The sequence below is a fragment of the Paramormyrops kingsleyae genome, chromosome 19, assembly GCF_048594095.1.
Source record: "Paramormyrops kingsleyae isolate MSU_618 chromosome 19, PKINGS_0.4, whole genome shotgun sequence".
In the NCBI taxonomy this organism is placed as follows: Eukaryota; Metazoa; Chordata; class Actinopteri; order Osteoglossiformes; family Mormyridae; genus Paramormyrops; species Paramormyrops kingsleyae.
Genome location: NC_132815.1, coordinates 6,970,926 through 6,989,878, shown reverse-complemented (window position 1 = coordinate 6,989,878; position 18,953 = coordinate 6,970,926). Strand labels below are relative to the sequence as shown.

The 18,953-nt window shown below is 44.7% G+C and overlaps 2 protein-coding genes across 2 annotated transcripts; one reads left to right on the top strand and one right to left on the bottom strand.

The window, feature by feature from the left end:
- Positions 1 to 6,378: 6,378 nt before the first annotated feature.
- Positions 6,379 to 15,699, bottom strand: gnpat (glyceronephosphate O-acyltransferase). The gene is made up of 16 exons (XM_023797171.2): positions 15,490 to 15,699; positions 14,967 to 15,158; positions 13,715 to 13,891; positions 13,427 to 13,556; positions 13,032 to 13,159; positions 12,532 to 12,607; positions 12,239 to 12,390; positions 11,756 to 11,886; positions 11,116 to 11,339; positions 9,507 to 9,758; positions 9,341 to 9,420; positions 9,096 to 9,236; positions 8,477 to 8,576; positions 8,291 to 8,384; positions 8,056 to 8,117; positions 6,379 to 7,716 (listed from the first exon to the last, which is right to left on the bottom strand). Exons 1-16 carry the CDS (start codon positions 15,511 to 15,513, stop codon positions 7,673 to 7,675), a joined length of 2,007 nt encoding a protein of 668 aa, XP_023652939.2. The 5' UTR covers positions 15,514 to 15,699; the 3' UTR covers positions 6,379 to 7,672.
- Positions 15,690 to 18,270, top strand: fsaf1 (40S small subunit processome assembly factor 1). The gene is made up of 7 exons (XM_023797173.2): positions 15,690 to 15,929; positions 16,195 to 16,481; positions 16,818 to 16,874; positions 17,021 to 17,116; positions 17,367 to 17,453; positions 17,750 to 17,787; positions 18,023 to 18,270. Exons 1-7 carry the CDS (start codon positions 15,845 to 15,847, stop codon positions 18,147 to 18,149), a joined length of 777 nt encoding a protein of 258 aa, XP_023652941.1. The 5' UTR covers positions 15,690 to 15,844; the 3' UTR covers positions 18,150 to 18,270.
- Positions 18,271 to 18,953: the final 683 nt, after the last annotated feature.

The following is an 18,953-nucleotide window of genomic DNA, read 5'->3' as shown; positions in this document are numbered from 1 at the left end:
TTTAATCCCAAATTTCATATGTCAAGACAACAGCTACTATTCTACTATGATAATGTCTCACTCAACAAACTACTGTAATGATTATCAAAGCTAAACCAGCTACACTAATGACATGGGAAAGAATAGCATCAACATATCACTGGCTCATTAAAACTGTTGCCCCTAAAGGTCCACCAATTGTAAACTACTACTTAACTAAATTGGTGTGAAATCCTTCGTTTTTTCATTCTTTTGTACTGTTCTCCTTCCAAACTGAAGTGTTACCAACCATTCGCAAAGTATGAAAGTCAATAAAGAGGTGATGATGAAAAAAAAGAAGTTATAAGGGTGCTGAAAAGCCCAAATCGGAATAAATCAGACTTACTCTTCGCGGACTCCATTTCTCCATCACATTGGCGGGGGGTAATGGAAGTGGTGGTGGGGGGGGGGGGGGTTCCTTGTAACTCACTCCCTATCAGCTAGCAATGTGCCACCAGGCCATCTGCTCAATGATGTTGACAATTTAACATGTATTCTTGCAGTTAGTAATAGGACATCAAGCTGCAGTGGAATTGAGGACAATTGTCTGGGGTACACTGACCTTACCGTCAATTGCAGGTTAATGTCAAAAAGCATTAATTGTCTAAGTGACGTTTGATACACCTATGGACAGATAATCAGTGTAGCAGAGCATGTACTGCATGTAATCATGGAAACGTATGGCAGACCATAAGCATGGCAACCTTTTAGAGAATAGACCGCTTGATGTGGGATGCTGACTCTGTATATAGGATATTTAAGCCTTTGCTTTTTAATTAAAACAGCTCTGATGACAACAGCACAAACAAACAAGGCTACGCTTACCTGGGAAAAAATCCACGAATGTCCTCAAACTATTTTTCATGGCTTTGTAAGAGCATTAGCCGATTAGCAAAGGGAACCACATGACATGACATCTGCACAGTGGATGGCAGGCCTGGCTTGTGGTTGTAAACGGTATGGGTGGGATTAACATAAGCTGCCACAAAAGAAACCTGAGATACTCATCAGAGGTGGATAGTTCAGGTCCAGAAAGTAAAAATGTTTCAATGAACCAGTTGAGTATAATGGGTCCCAGTCACACAGTACACAGCTGGCTAGTTGAAACAAAGTCTTGGTCTTGATTTTTACTTTCTGGACCTGAACTCTCCAGCTCTGATTGTCATACGCTGCCATCACAACTTCGATCTGGGTTACTGGGTACAAAACAGAGAGCAGAATTAGTGGGTTACCATGCAGTTTAGGGTGACCGCAGCTTTGTGTCCTGTGGTGCCTGGGGTCAGCTCCAGACCCCTGAAGCAGTGATCAGGATAAGCGCCTAGTAGACAGATAGATGGATGGATGGATGGATGGATGGATATTAGGTTATATTATCAGAAACAAGGTCCGGTAAACTGAATTATCACTTATCGTCCTCCTATGACGCACAGTCATCACAGTCATCATAGTCATCCCCCCTCTCTTCTCCCCCACATATCCATTATGTCAGGAGATACAAAAACATATGGGAACTACGTGTACATAGTAGAATAAAAATACACAGATTGAGAATTGCACTGTTCAGTTCACATTTTGAAAGTGGCTCCCACCAGTGTCTCCTTCAAGTGAACAAATATTTATCCAAATATAAATGCAAACCTGTACAGGACAAACAGTATAGAAGATGAATGAATGAAAGAATAAATGAATGAATGATCAAGTTTCCTTCCAAACTAAACTAAAAGGTTTAACTTCTGGCATTAATAACATTAATATCCACGTCAAAACATTGGGGAGTTAATCCCACCTGATATATGTTACAAACTATTATCAAAAGATCGATGAGGATCAATCACAACTAGGCATAGAAGAATGAACAGTTGACAACATCAAGCAATGCATAATTTAAATATGCATATTTACACATGAATACAATGGGGCTGACAGACTGAAACCTTTTGTTGCCATCAAGGTCAAGGCTGCAAAAAGCACCTCCCCCCCCCCCAGCCCTGTGTAGCTTTCACAGCTAATGACTCCAAGTTGGCTCTAATTGATCCAGCCAGACAGTGATTAAGGGTCAGCTGAAGAACCACTGCGAGCAGGAGGAGAGTAAATGGCCAGCAAGGCAGTGCCAGTGGCAGGCTTCTCCAAGCTATATTTTCAAGAAGCCCTGTTGAGATGCCGTGTTTTATATCGATTTGGGTTAATAAAATGCTTTCTGACTTCATCAGTCTAGCCAATTGTGGCTGCCTCATCCCACAAATTACCTCACTATTTGTATATGCTCTTTGTCTAGTTATATATACAACAGTCATTGTATTTCACACCCCTTTCCACTGATCAATAATATAGAGCGAGTCAGGTGACCACAGGTTAATACTACGCGTCCGTTCGTTCTGGCTGTCCTTGGGTACAGGCTATGTATAAATCGGTGATGATCTTCGGAAATCCTCTTACGCTTTAAGGTTGTCTTCCCTGACCTAAATTCCCATTCTGCTTTCTTCCTTTCTCACTGAAATGGCTCCTTTATTTTCCCGGGTCCCCGATTTGCGCAGCGAGCCTCGCATCCGCGCCTGATCCCCGTAAATCCTCAAAAAGAAAACCGTGCCTCCCCAATGGTTTCTGTTCCCTGGCCAGTCCCCGAGTGATTCTCCCGTGAAGGTTTTGCGTGTGTGTATGTGTGAAACTGGGTGGGGTTTTAGCCAATGGAGATGGAGTCTAATGAAGGCCATCTATCACCGCAAAGCACTTTAATCAACAAAATACAGCTGATTTTTCATCCATGTTATCACATAAGACTGATACACTGACTCCCCCAATCAGCTAGCAATATATCGATGTCCAAATTATTGTTAAAATATGAGGGACAATGCACAGTCCCCTATAATTTTCTCCGCCTGGCTGAGGCTAATTGCTACTAACAATGCTGTTATTTTCCTGCACTTTAAATTCACACGTTAAGTTATTGTTCTTGATCAAGGAATAATCCCACGTATTGGTGGATCGAGCACTGCGCCGAACGTGACTGTGGTTGGTTCGCGAAATGGAGGGGATTGTTTCAATTAAAATATTGTATGTTTCAAGATCTCGCCAATCACTGCGAAATATAAGCTAGAGAGCCGGTTGTGTCATGAGCCAGTCCATTACTCTCTCGCTGAGTGTCTGCGGGGGTGGGGTGCAGCTCAGAGGGTTACGACAGTGATTCCCAACCCAGTCCTCGGGACTCCCAGAGTGTCCATGTTTTTGTTTCCTCTCAGTTCCCTGCCTACCAGTCCACATTTTTGCACCATCCTGGTAGGCAGCTGGGAGGGAGCAAAAACATGTACTGCTGGGGTCCCTGAGGACCGTATTGGGAAATACTGGGTTAGGATGCTGTGCCTGCGAATGGAAGGTTGCTGGTTCAAAAACCATGGCTGATGGAATGATTGGGAACCACTGGGGTCTTGAGTAATGCCCTTAAAGCCCAGGTGCTCCATGGAACATCTCACCCTCCTTTCTCAACACCAAAAAGTGTACATTGCTTGGGATAAAAGTATCTGTTAAATGAAAAGAAATCAGTGTTGCACTAACTGTGATCACGAAGACTATACTCCAGCCCCAGAACAGAAATCCTAAGGAAAAGGTTGGAAGTTTACCTATCTGCTAATTTTAATTAACCGTAGTTCGCAATTCACGTAATGAAAAGTTTCATCGGGACTCAAAGGAGCTAATTTTGTCATGCTAATTGGGTAAGGCCACAGCCAGCCCGGCTAACACAGTGTACTTGCTAATTTAAATTGTGCTGATCAACCTGGTGCTTTGTAATTTCATAATTAAATTTTCCGTAATGCAGAAATGCAGTTCTGTAGCCAGAGGGTATGCAAGGTAATGCATCATGAGTAGTCACTGATTAAATATACTTCTGTATGCAAAGCTGAGGGGACACTTATAATATTGCATAATATATTACTGTGAAGGTATAATATAATACTGAGAAGTTGTAGCAGGAAAACTACGGGATCCAAAGTTTTTCTTGCAGAGTTACAGATATTCTACTTCAGCAGAGGATGTGCTCCTCTTGGTAAATAAGGTTATGATGGCAGATGTTACATTTGTTATAAAAATGAGAATTATGCATTTTATCAATAGCTTGTTATGCAAATTATAAATTTAAGTCCTAAAATTAATCTCACCCATTTCAAATAAGAACTGGTATAAGTAATAATAATAATAATAATAATTGATACTTTTACTGATCCCCGTGAGGAAATTCTCTTTACACCTCCCTCAACTTGCTCTTTGTAGAGTAAGCTGTCCGCAAAGGGCAGCCACCCATAGCGGCGCCCAGGGAGCTGGGGGTTAAAGGCCTTGCTCAAGGACCAGCAAACGTGCTGAGGCTGGGTTTGAACCAGTAACCTTCTGATTAAGTTGAATGGCTTACAGGATATGCAGCTGAGAGATTGGATGGATGGGTGGATGGATGGACGGACGGATGGGTTTACAATGGTTTGTAATAACAAATGCATGCGCTACTTTGTGACATCAAAATATTGCGTGGCGGATCATTGGCTTGAGGCACAGTACTGTAGTTACTTTTACTATTGCTGCATAATAATAATACCAATAATAATAATAAGAAGAAGAAGGACAACACTATAATTATTTTTTCGGCCTACCGACAAATTTAACTTAAAGGCAGCCTTAGGGAATGGATCTTGTGCGTAAATTGGGGACAGCCTGTAACCCCGAGATTCTTGAATCTATGAAAAGCAATGATTTCAATGTGAAACCATTAGTCATTCTGCTGAAAATACAGCCAACACACAGAAAATATAAAACATAAACGCTCATAATAGCCAAGTTCCATCGGTTGCTGTGACTCGGTGATTTTATACTCTATTTTTCATTTATAAATGCACCGCTGGGCCTGTAAACACATCCGCACAAACAGAGCAGCGCAATTACCTCTCCTGTAAACATCGTAGGACCTGAAACATTCTCATCCATGTGGTGTCAAATAAGGTCTTTCGTATTTCACTTTTTTTGCACAACGATGGGCACATTTTTGCAAGAGAGGATGATTCTGGTTGTCCTGTTTTTACTCGCTGCGACAGCTACGTAACTGCGTCTGACTTTTTTTTCCCCAACTGATAATGTGTATTTGAGAGATCATGGCAAAAATACAGAGAAATGGCTCTCTTGGGGCTCTGGCTCACCACTTCTATTAGATTGTATTGAATTTTATTAAATCATCTCCAGGCTGTCACTTCATTGCGGTCGCCATCAGAGGATTATTATTTATTTTCCTGTCAAACTGGCATTTGGAGAAATCCCACGGCGATCAAACATTCAGCGGAGAGGACAGCTCGGAAACAAACACACACACACAGCTGCTAATGGGTTTGCTCCCTGGTGAAGGCTGAGGTGGGGGGGGGGGGGGTTAACAGCGAGGGGCGCCCTCACATGGAAGGCGATAAAAGGTACATGTACGGCATGGCAGGACATGCATGTAGTTTCAGCCTTAGCCCCTAGGGGGCGCTGCAGGCAGTGTTCCTCCCTCCAGTCTCGCCAACTTTGGTCAGCTGGCTGGAGTGAGATTTTCAACTTGAGACAAGTCTGCACCCTCATTTACATGTATGTAACAGTTTTATTACCTTGCAAATAGTCTGTAGGGTTTGCAAACTACCCCAATGCTTCTCATGTAGCTAATTTTAGGTTTATAGTGGAATAAGACAGATTTGCCGTATGATTTCTTGCATGAGCCTATGTCAGAAAGCGCGAGTGTCAAAGTGGGTCCCTCTACTCGTCTCACGCTTATTATTCTGCCCGTTCTGCACGATCTGACACATAAGCATGATTCTGGTGAGTGCGGAAAAACCCGGAAATAACTAATTTTACAAGCGCCCCCAGCCTCACGGTGGTGCGACCACGGTGGTTTAACGGCATGCTGAGGGAAAGGGTGTCCATTGAGACAGAGCACCCTGTTGCATGCAGATCCCTTTGAATTGGCAGGGGGTGTGCAATTAAATTAATCTAATCAATCAATCTGAGTCCGCCAAAGGTTACAGGGTGAACAGGAGGGCTGGCTGGGAATGCAATCCGTCACCCCGGCGACATCCGGCTCACGTCGGCCGATTCACGTTTTGCTGCGGTCACGACCCCGGCACATTGCGGCAAAGCAGAGGGGGCCAGTGCGGGGTGTGGACAAAACAGTGCAGGGGACGGTTACCAAAAACCTAAAACTGTCCAAATTAGCCCCCCGTTCCACATTTGCCACTTTATACGTGTGAATAGCGCAATGGATATGGCCAAACCGCTTTTACGAAGCGCATCCCGCCATTGCTGAGCGTTTGTGATTCAAAAGGCACAAGGCTGCCATCTAGTGGCCAACTAAACGGCGCGTTCTTTTCATGGAAAAAGCTTTTATTGTTTTATTTTTATTATTTTTTTGGTATTTTCAACTTTTATTTATGTGATTCTCAGCCAGCATCATCTGCAGCTCCATACATCACAGCGTTCACCATCAGCTCTTTGACAGAGACTACATGTGGCCAAAAAACAAAAATAAACATCACCATATATAACATTATTCAGTATTAGCTTAGTGGCACTGATAAACAAAAACAAGCTAATGAACAGGCTAATTCCTGGGAACATTATTTTGACCTTATGCGTATGACAGTCAGCAGAATAAAAAAGTGGGAAAGAGCATTTAAACGCACTCACAGTGACCTCCTGTTACTGTAGGTCTAAACGCAAAACTTCATCTCACCCAACTTCAAGGTGATCCTAAGTACATTAAGACAAATGTCTGGTTCTGTAAAGTCACTTTGCCACTAGTCTTGGACACTTCAGAGATCTACACTTCTCCACATCCCCTTGCTGTATTTTTTAAAGGCATACAAGTAAACACTGAACGGTCCATGAGTTGGTTGTAAATTTCACATCCATGGAAAACAGGTGACCCTGGTCTGGAGTTCTTCCAAAAATGAGTGGACTGACAGACTGATTTGGTTAATGCTAAGGTGGCACATCAACAGAGACAAAAAAAAAAAAAAAGAACCGTTCACCTTCAATCACACAAGCATACCCTACATAATGTAATACATAATGGGGGGGGAGGTGTCACACATATGTATTACTGTCATGATGCTCTGCTGGAATCCAAAATTAACAAGATTTAAACTCATTAATAACCACACACTCTCCCTTAACACAAGAGAACCATCCAAAGTGCACAATGACACTGGAGTAAATCACCACGTAACAAAAAAATAAAGTCTGCAAAACACAGTGCATGGAACAGGAATAACATCGAACGTTAGAGCTGTACATCTCGCATAAAAAAGGTTAGAATGACCTGGCTGAAGTCACTGGCTTTTGGTTCGTTTCTTTGAGTATTTGGGGTCTGCCAGAAGACGCCTTGTGTGTCGAGGACGGTGGATCAGATGTCCCACCGATGGCTTTCAAACCACGTTAGTAACAGCAGGTGATGCTTCATAGCATATCTGTAGAATTATTTTTAAAGCACTATTTGAAAAGGGATTATCAGCTTTGATGTAGGAAGCGGCATCCCAAATGGGAATGTGTTAAGTCTCTTTTAAAAGAAAAGAGCGTAAGGACAGTAGCACCGCGCCGTCTTCGGGTGACTCGGCGTCGTGTGGACGAGGACACGGCCTGGATCCTCAGTTGTGAGTTACAGTCGGGCCAGAACGGGTTTCTGTGTGGAGACCCGGCCTCCTACACAAAGAGACAAAGGCGAAAGGGAACGGTCAAGACTGACAGGCCGGAGCTTGGCATAACGCACAAATCTCCAGGTTTTTCCGGGGCGTCGCTGGTAAATCAGAGCGAGCGCCGATCCATAAGCTATTAAAAGCGAAGCCTTGGCTAACGAAAACAGATCAATGCGTTCGTCAAAGCCGCATCTGTCAACATCAGCCTATTGCAGTTAACAAAAAAAAAACAGGAAAAGTCAATAAAATGAGTGAATGATCTGAGCAAGAATCCCAAGTGGGATAAAAATGGACTCCGGGGAAAGATTTGTTAATCACGCAAAATTTCATTCATCAAGTGTCTTACCGAGCGTGTTCTCTATCGTGTTTATCGCCGACTTGTTCACGCGGAGAGTCACCAGCTCGCCTCTGAGACAAAGGGAAGGGACGTCAACGAGAGAGGCCTCAGAAATCAGTGTGATAAATGGTCCCACCTAATATCACGGCCACAGCTGACAGGGGACCCCTGTTATAGCTATTCACTTCCTGCGTATCAGTCGTATTCTATCTCTCCGTGCTGGCGGACGTATACATGCGCTTACGCTTTGCTTTTTCTCAAGGCCCCCATCCTCAGCAGGGCCGCCAGGACGTTCTTCTGCAGGTCTGAAGACAGCACCTCCAAGCACGCCAGCTCCCCTGTAAGCGGGGACAAGAGGAGGAGTATTGAAGTGGGCGATTAACTACTGCGCCACCTACAGGTAGAGAAGCGCCGGCGACGTTTCGGATACCCGACAGGATGCGTTTAACGGCGTAGCTGCGGACTCCGGCTACGTAGCTCTTCTCGGGAAGGCTCTCTGCCACCTCCTCGCACAGGTACCGGCACACCACCTGCCCCGGGGGGGAAAAGGAGGCACCTTGAGGACTGGAGCCAAGTCCAGTGTGGAAGCAATTTGGGTGAAAATGATCCGACTGCCCATAGCAATGTGGGGGCGGATGATCAAAGGATCACCCATGTTTCTCAACCCAGTCGTTAGGAACCCCCATATGATCCATGTTTTTGCTCCCTCTCAGCTCCCTGTCAGACAGACCACATTTTTGCTCCCTCCAAAAAACTTGGACTGTCTGGTGGGTCCCCGAGGACCGGATTGGGAAGCACTGGCGTATGGAATGCCCAGGACCTGAGAGAGGCTGATGCCTATGAGATATAAGGGCTTCAGATCCATAGAAATGGATCACAGCAGGACAGACGAAGTAGCTGCCAACAAAGTAATATTTACAGCCCATCCTCGATGCCTCCCACATGTGCGTAATACGGTCAGTGGGGGATTCTCGGCAAGAACCACCCCCTGCCTGTGGAGACGATGAGCTACAAGCGATGAGGAGCATTAAATCAGCAGGGATCCATACCTGGTAACCCAACAGGAACGGCTGAAACATGGCGGAGAGGAAGGAGAGGGTGGGCCGGCCCCGTTCTGTTGCCACGATGTCCTGCTTCAGGATCTGAATGGCGCTGCATTTCGTCAGGAGAAAGCAGGCCTCGTCGAAGTCCTGAAGGAGGGGACGCGTTCAACGGCGGGGGTCACCCACCCACCCCAAAATGGGGGCTGAGATATGGTTACACACACGCTGAGGCACGTGGTGAAAAACCTCACCTGGACTTCCGCTCCAGGACAGAGGATGAACTCGTTGGAGAACACGTCTCTCAGGTAGCCGAAGCAGCTGTACACGTCGTCTGAAAGACGCGGACGGCACGGTGTTACAGAGCACGGCACAGCCGCCACCCAGGTCCCCGGTTTTTGGCTGGCTCCACCCCTTTACCTTTTCTGGAGGTGGGCGCGACATCCATCGCCATGGCCAGCAGGGCAGGGCGCAGAAACACGTGCAGGACCTGGTTCCTGTAGGAGGCGCAGGAGAGCACGGTGACGGCGTGGTTAAACAGGTCCTCCTCCGGGGCTCTGGCCCCGGGGCCCTTCGGCTCAGTCGCCAGCCGCACGCGGCCCCTCTCCGCACGCACCAGGTTGGGGTGCAGGGCCAGACCAGAGGCCACCGCCCTGCTGGCAGAGATGTGGTCTAGGAAGACAAGGGAGGCTCGCGTCAGCATAGGCACACACACATAGCTGGGAAGCCACACCCACAAAAGGGGCGGGGTCACCAAGATCTGGGACTTTTATTTTGAAGGACTATTGGAGGGAAAAAAAGACACCATCTGGGTCCAGGTAACGGGGACCAGAGTTTCAAAAAACCAGCTACAGAAAAAAAGCTCTTGTATCCAGCATTCAAGTAACCGGAACTATTCAAAAATACCAGCATTAAAATGTTAAATTCACAATAAGCAGCAATGGCACTATTTTTGTGTAAATTCTTAATAAAGAAAGAAGAGCACTATGCAGTACATATCAGTTCCCGTGCACGCCTACAGAGCAGAAGGCTACAGGAGTCTTTCCGCTTGACTACTGTTTACCTCACGATCTCTTGTGTTGAATCCAGCAGTGACATTTCAGCATGTTAAAATAACAGTACAACAATCATTAAAGTGGTATATAAAAAGTGTAAGAAATGTGTTACAATTCAGTGCTCAAGAGTAACACTTAGCCATCTAAAAAAAAAAATTCAACAATCCAACAGCGCCTGGCTCCCAGTGCTGTCGGATATGAGAATCTGTACTGTGATTCTTAAAAAATTAGTTCTTGAAAAATTCTCGAAGCGTCCTAAACAGAATCAGGGCTGTATGGCGGAGTAGAATGATTCTGCTAGGGGGTCTGTCATCTTCAGAGTACAAGCAACTCAGTGGAAATTACAGCCCCCAGCAAGCAAATTAAGTGGAGTGATAAAAAGACGGCAGAGGTGTAGACAGGATGCACTGTTTATCTTTGCACTTAAGGGCTGATTTCACTTAGGGCAGGTGGCGTTGCGCTGCAGAAACACAGCTTTTCACGTCATTCTTAATTCCGGGTGAGGTATTGCTACACAGACCCATGGCAGACAGCTGAAGCTGACCTAGAAAACCGCTACTGTTCTTTCTTTGCCCGAAAGATACATACGGAAAAGTCGACAGGTTAAAAAGCTTTAATGGCTCGAGTTCTCATGCTTTTTGAGTCTCCCTCCAGCTGAGAACATGTCATCATGGCCAAAGCTCAAGGCACCCAGCTTAGCGACAGACCTATCTAGCCCAGTATCTGCCCTCAAGTATCACGCTACTGGGGATAGCAGCATTTTCCACCATCGCCCTCTTATGGTGGAATTAGCTCCCTACACCTGCCAAACTGCTGAATTCCTTTGCTCACATGAACTGTATAAGCCGCCGCCGTCATCCATCTCTCCTGCTCTTCTCTTTCTTTGTCGATGCGGTGGTGATGACACCACGTGAGCTCAAAGACTGAGGTTTATAAGCGAACGGCAATGCGCCGCACGTGACGTAACGCCATACCGGGCCAGTCCAGGAAGGCCCCAAAAGCTTGAGCCAGCCCCCGGAGCCAGGCTGTCTGCTCGGCGAGCCACACCGCTTCCACGCCGTGCGGGTTCTGCAAAAGGATGGTGGCCACCAGAACCCAGGGTCGCAGCACCATGCTCTCCTCCTGAAGACGCACCATCTTGTAGGCCACGTCGTTCACGAACACCTGGACGTCCTCGCCGGGCCTCCGGGAGATGTGTCTAGGAAAGTCACATGAGCGGTCTGACTTGATAGGCCACTCCAGGCCTTTAAGACCACAGGGCACCATCGTCCTCCTTCATCCCAAGCACTCCATGGGCTGGAGTAATTACGAAGTGATTCAGTTGTGAATTCGACACTAAGCGATTATTAGTGCTAAGACGTTAGCCTATTCTATCTTGTGCTACACTACCCAGAAGACCTCGCCATACCTGGCAATGCCTGGACCGTCTTGATTTGTTGGGGACACTCGGAAAAGAGATCAGGGATTATACTTTAAGTATTACGAATATTTGCGGTGGCTGGAAATTAACATAATTCAAAACCGGGAAAAAAAAAAACAATCAAAAACAATCTTTCCGGTAAATAATCTTTGCCTAGGGTGACTAGATTGTTTACGGATTCTGACGAGGATTACCTGGGCATCAGGTTGTACTGGGAGCGGTTGATTCTGCCCTGGGCCAGACTGCGAAGGGACACCGGTTGACCAAAATACACGTGTATATTGCCGTAGTCCTCACTGAGGATCCTCCTAGCTTTCAGAAGTCCCTGCAAGAAGAACACATGGATAAACAAAGCAGGTAGTGGTCACTCGACAAGCTACGCAGTTTTATTTTTGCTGAGACAACAATACGCTCCAAATGTCACTTAGTGACAGAGCTTGACGGATTGAGGCAGCAGCTGGCTGTCTGCCTAGAGTCCCAGCATATCCCAGTCCAGTCCACGGGAGCCCACAAACGGTTCACGTTTTTGCTCTCTCCCAGCTCCCAGTGGGAAGCAAAAACGTGAACCGTCTGCGGCTCTCCATGGACTGGACTGGGAAACGCTGGCCTAGATGCATTTCAAAGACACGACACAGAATGATCAGAACAATGGGCCCTTGAGAGATGGACTGGCTTACAGACGTGGACTCCTTGGGCTTGGGCACCCCGAGGAGCTCGCGGGCATACAAGGCCTCCTCCAGCACCCGCTCGTAGCTGATGCTGATTGGCACCATGCTAACATCGAACACCTCCCCCTTGAAGAAGGGTTCCATTGCGATGCTGAGAAGGCCTGAATAGGACGAGGACAAGATGATGAAATATATCCTAGATGTTCAAAGGAGCACTCTGCGAAGTTGACTGTGAGATCGAACAGCAACCTGCTCAAGAGACGAAGACAGATGAAGACTGCGGACCATAAATTTACTCTTACCTACTTTGGGAGTCAAAGACTTGCACGTTCGACTTCTCGTCCCTTCTAAGAAGAATTCGATCGGCGCATATCCGTTCTAGGGATTAAATTCATATGAGCCATGTTAGGACTCACTGGGACTGATGTCAGATATTCGGGGGCTCATACCATATTTGGGTTCCCAGGACAGCCAAGCATCGAAGGGCTCCACTGAACAAATTACTCAATAAATGAAATGTATTTAACCTCAGTTTTGAGTAGCGAGTTTTTTAGCATTTAAACTGTTACACTGAGCTATTAAACATACTGTGCACAATGTGGAAGAGCCGCGACTGTAGGTAGAAAGTATAAGTCAACTAGAAACGCAAAGTGATGCGACATTAAAATATTATATTTAAAAGACGTTGATTCAAACTAGCATATGGGAATCTGCGTCATTATGCTGATAAATAGCAAAGTGTGGGATGACGCTGGAGACAGTGAGGGCCCTGAATTCTCTTCTGTCTGGAGACGGCGCTCACCCTCAGGATCGTCTTGACGTACTCGGAGAAGACGGCCCAGTACAGCCTGTCCCCTCCGAATGAGCGCCGGATGAAGAAAGCGCCGGACATTCGTAACATCTCTCCCACAAACTTCATACCCAGGAAGTCTGGAGATTTCACAGCCAACCAGAAGTTAGGGATGGCATCAATATTCGAGACACACAAATCTCTGATAACCTAAAACTTCCACTTTTGTATCGGGTGGGAAAAAAATGTAGGATGCCGTACAAGGATGTTGTGAGCTTTGGAAAGCCATGTAAGACACATCAGTCACGTGTAAGTAATCTCATCTCCAGCATCCACCTGTCCCCACATCTTTTTGGTCAGTAACGGGTACTGGGGAATTTCGACAGCGGCCGTCTCAGAATACGTGCCCATTCCCGCAGCGATGACTGGCAGGGCGAGATCATTGGTGTACAGGAGGTAGGACACGATGAGGAAGTCCATGTAACTCCGATGGCTTGGAAGCAGCACCAGGGGATGCTCCTGGATGGCCTGCTGAAGCTGGCGGCAGAAATGTGCAATCACCACGTCACAAATAGCAAAGAAGTCTGTCAAACTTCTGGCAGGTGCCATCTGAACTAATTCAACCTGGATTAAAGATCAAATGAATCAGATTAAAGGCCCCTTTGCAATAACGGAGCAGATTGTGGAGGACTCACTCTCTGGATGCCATCCTCATTCACGCGGATCCTCTGGTAGAGGACCTTGAAGGCTTTGTTGAGCATGTAGGCAAAGAACCGGACGGTGCCCAGGTGTAGCTTATGTGCCATCTCCTCCAGGATGGCCAAGGCCTCCCCCTGGATGACCTCAGTGGCCTCCCCAGTCTCCTTCGACAGCTGAGAGCATAATCGACATGGCGGCACTGAGCAGTCGAGGCAGTGAAGAGCGTGCATATTCCCCAGATCTGGCTCTAGCAGCAGCTATCACTGGAAAAACTGGTCCAACCTCTAAGGACATACGCCACGCCCTTTTCCAGGTAAGGAATCCTACCTGGTCGCAGGTGCAATTTCAAGGTTTGTTTGTGTAATCAGATCAAACCTCTTTGCACTAAAGAATGAAATACAATATCTATTTTCCTAAAGTACAACACTATCAGGTGTGTTAATATTCATAATTCATCACGACTGGCCCCCCCAGAAGGCAGTAGCATTGGCTCACGCTTCTAGAGATGTGGGTGTGAATCTAATTGCTGCTAAATATAAAAGAAGTTTTATGACGCTCGATGTGCGTGTTGCTTCACGTTTTCTCATCACTCGTGTGGGTTTACTCATTTTATGAAAATATTTTATTTTAAAAGTCTGTATCCTATGCAGCAAACTGCCAGCACATCCAGGGTATATTTTAGCAGATGCTCGCATCCAAAGCAACAAATCCAAAGCAGGGAGAAATCACTCTGCTGACAATCTGAACCAGCGACCTTACAACCAGACGCACAATGTCCTAATGCGCTGAGCCACACGCCAGCCCACATATACCTTGATGCACACATGCTTCCTACAAAATATGACTTCTACTTTCCATGTATAAGCCTTGACTTGAAATGGATGGATTAACTGCGTGGTAACACACTTGTTCAGCAAGCTTGGCTCAGGCTCATCCCACACCATCGATGCTACAAGCTCACGTGCTGGGCATGACTAAGATAGCACACAGATCCACTCGTAACTTCTGACACTTACGGCTGACTGGACGGGCTGGAGGGGTGGGGGTTAACCAGTTGGCCTCGGAGCCCATTTTTTTTTTCCTCCGCGCATGGATTTTATTTTCTTAGCTTCCATTGTCTTCTGGCTTTTGCTACTCTAACTCTTAGCACTTTTATAACTATGTCTGTCGGAGCAATTGTTATCTTTGCTTGAACTGTAACCGAATGTTTAACGTTACCATCGCTGTGTTAAATGTTCGCTTTCTCACCTCGGTAACAACGTAGCGAAGCTGCTCAGACTGCAGCACCATAGTCTTTATCATGCTCGGTTTACAGGGTGTGACCCCCTTGTAAAGAACCGGCATGTAACACTTCAGTGCATATTTCAGGTCGCTGCTGTTTCTCCTCTCTTCCAGGATATCCTCGAAGTCATCTCTCTTCTTTAAAGCTGGGTCTCTTTGCTTCGCGTGCAAATACAAGTTCACATAATTATATACAGTAATGTCACTTAGTTTTACTCTGTTAGTTCTATTAGATATCCGCATTAATGCAAAATACAACTAAATAAAAGAGTTTAACTTAGTTCCTGTTCTCTTTGCTGTTTTATATTTCCATACATACTAATAAGGAAGAAGTATTAATAATAAATCTACTTTCCCTGTTTATTGGTTATCTAACAGTCCCATAAGTATGGGGCAAACAGAATGACAGCTGCAGTGTTCATTGGGGATACTTAGCAAAGAACGTTATGGTTAGCTAAAATTTAGGCGGCACTGTTTGTGCATTACGTACCGAGTACAGAGTTCTTGATGCCATTCGTTAAAACAAGGAAATTACTCAGGTTGAAGCCTGCATGTAGCGCAGATGTAGACTCTAAGACAAAGTATCACTTCCCAATCCAGAGCAGAACTTGGAAATATTCACATACCACACAGGTGGCCTGATTCACATGGGCGGCGCCGTTCGATCAGGAGAGACATGACTTCCTGTTCAGATTGTCCGCCTACGGTGGCCGAAGGAGGACATGCAACGTCGGACTTCCGGGTTTTTTTTTTTGACCACGTGAAATGTGTTTGTAACTGGAGGTAGTAATGTGATGGTATATTAACAAACATAACATCCTCCTTTTTAATAACTACATGCTAGGATGAACTCGCAGAATGAAGAAGTAATAGAAAACGATTTGGATAATAGTTTTCTCGACCAGGTGTTGAATAAGTTGTATGATTTTGGTAAGTCTTCAGCTAATCAGCATGCTAGCTAGTTTGTAATACGGGCCGAGTGTTTGTGCCAATAGTACAAACGACACTCGCTCTTTGAAATGATCTGATTATTTTATAGTGACTTAAATCTAACTAACATGGCTGGCTGCTTACCTACGTGTTAAGACTTGACTATAATAGTTTTGATGTGCGGTCATTAAATGTCAATGTCAGTTCAGTTGTCAAAGTTATTTTCTGGTAAAATGATCAGTCTTAATTGTTAAATGTCCAAAAGGTGACGGACCAAGAGAACGAAGGAAAAAAAAGTTGAAGAAGAAGAAGAAGAAGAAGCAAAATGAGGTTTATACATCCGTAGACGACATAGACATAGACGCTGCCCATTCGGACTGCATTGATGAAAATGACTGCGGACCGCGTAGTCCAGCCGAACCCATGGTGCCGGATGCACCAGACACCTGCAAAGCCGGTGGTGCAGCCCCATCTGCACAAATAGAGGTCGTGACTTTCCAGGATCCTCTGAAGAAAAATAATAAAACAAATGCCACAATGCCAGAAAAAGAGGTATGTTTTATATGCAGAGTCATTTTGTACTGTTTATTAAATCCTCACTGCCTTTATGGAAAATCCAGCGTGTTTATTGTACTGTGCGTGCCATGGTATTTCCATTAGCCAACTGATCTTAAAGCTTTTACCGGAGAAAGGTGTTTCTGCATCTGACATGACTGTTCAACATAGCCTGTTAAATCTATCAACTTAAACATCATTAAAGATTTGGTTTTAGGCTTTTGCGTCGAACTGATTCAGACTGTCAATTAACTAATAATAAATGTAATCTAATTTTTGAACACTTTGATTTACACTGTGATAGTTGTGACTTTTTATGATGTTTCTTTTCAGCCTCAACAAGTAAAGAAGGATGACAAAGGGGACCTTGATAGATTCAATCTAGAGAAGGTAAATAAGTAATGAATAATGTTATGGTTGAACAGAAACCAGGTCATAAAGTTAGCAGAGTTGTTTTTTTATCTAGATTCAAAATAGAACCTTAAGGTATTGATTTGCATTTGGTTTATATTCATATTTTTACTCTCCCTTAAAAGGCGCGGTTTGAAGTTCATAGGTTTGGAATTACTGGCTTCCAGAAGGAACAGCGAAGGCAGTTTGAGCAGGAAAGAGCCATCATGCTTGGAGCAAAGGTATGGAGGAGCACTTAGAGCAGTGTTTCCCAACTCGGTCCTCAGGGAACCCCAGACAGTCCAAGTTTTTGCTCCCTCCCAGCTCACAGCCAATCAGGAACACCAAATACCTGGTACAGGTGCGCTGAGAGGAAGCAAAAATGTGGACTGTCTGGGGTTCCCCGAGGACTGGGTTGGGAAACACTGACTTAGAACATTAACTAAGATATGGCAATACAAGGCAGCACCTGAGAGCTTACATCCTTCACAGCCACCCAAGAAAGAACACACCAATTACAAAGTCTACCAGCAAATGATCAAGGAGAAGAAGTTAAAGGAAAAGGAAGAAATTAAGTCGGTGAGTTGCTCTGTTTCACTGATGGGGTAGAATTGCTTGTATCTTTATTGATTTTTCTTTCCACAAATGGGAGTGTTGTTGTACTGTGCTGCTGTTCATAGGAACAAAAGGAAGAGATACAGCTAGTCTCCTGAAGATATCGCGTATGATTGTGCTCCAAGTCCCAATGTAGTTTGTCTCTGTCTCTAGGAATCTTCACAGGAATCTTAATATCTACCTTTTTGCCAAGTACTGTTTTAATTTTAAACCATCATATGCTGCGTGAAAATAAATACATTTCAATTTGATTCTCCTAGGACACCAAAAAGAAGAAAAAGCAGAATAATAAAGAAAAGTAAGGAAATGTTTATCAGTCCTGATAGAATGATTCTGTGATGTGAAGGAAGCAGTTTTATCTTATGCAGGCGATTTATTCCAAAATTTCACCAAGTGTACTGATGGTTTTTTTTTTTTCTATGAGTGCTAGGTAATTTCTAGATTGATTTTGAATTAACTTGCTTTTTTAGACCTTGTTATTTACTTTGTAGTCAGACATAAAGCTGTTCTTTCTCTTTTTTTCATCATTACAGGGAGAAAAAAAGAAAGTCGACATCAAGCGCTCTGCTGACTGGACAGGCTGGCCGGTTCAAGAATGGTATGTTAGTCCTGAGCTCTAAAGAAATACAGAAAATCAAGAAGTCCAGAATGGTGAAGTGAAAACCGGTCTAAAGCATCATTTTATACATGTTTTTGAATGTTTGACTTGTTTTGGTGTTCGATATTTTTTCCATTGTATTTGTAAAGTTTTACTATTAAATGTAAACTCCCCTGAAGCAAATGAATCGGTGATAATGTTTGTATCTGTGCATTTACATACATATGCTGTAACACAGTGACAGCTGTTCCAAAAACAAGTCAGACTCGACTGTAATTCATTTCAAACACCCCAGAGGAGAACGAAGCAAGTCTCTCTTTATATGCCATCACAGTTTATTGATTTTTAAAAGGGGGAAAAGCGGCAGCTTTTCGTTAACACCATATAATATGAAACGATGCGATTACAATGCATTTCATATACAAACCACCAAAAAAGTACAAAACGTTTACATTTCGGAGAAATGGAGCCTGAAGAAAATGCACATAGTTCTAGAAAAGTACACAGAGTTTTAGTGAGCGCACAAGCCTGACAGCTGTACAGGAGCCATCCTACAGGACTGCTACACGCCCCCCAGGGCTGAACTGCACCTACGCGTCTCCTTTTCTTGCACCGCAACCCTAGTAGAGTAAGGTAGCTGCACTGCACCCTCGTCAGTGTGCTTGCTTCTCATTTATTTGTCCTTTATCTCCACCCAGTCGTGACTGCACCAAGCCCCATGCTCCAGTGGGTAGGTAAACACAGACTGGTATTACTGTTGCAAAATGTAGGTTTATTTACACAGCTGTTTTTTTTTTTTTTTTGTATACGTATGGGTGTATATATTTATATATATAAAATATTACATATAAAGGTCAAATGCCTGT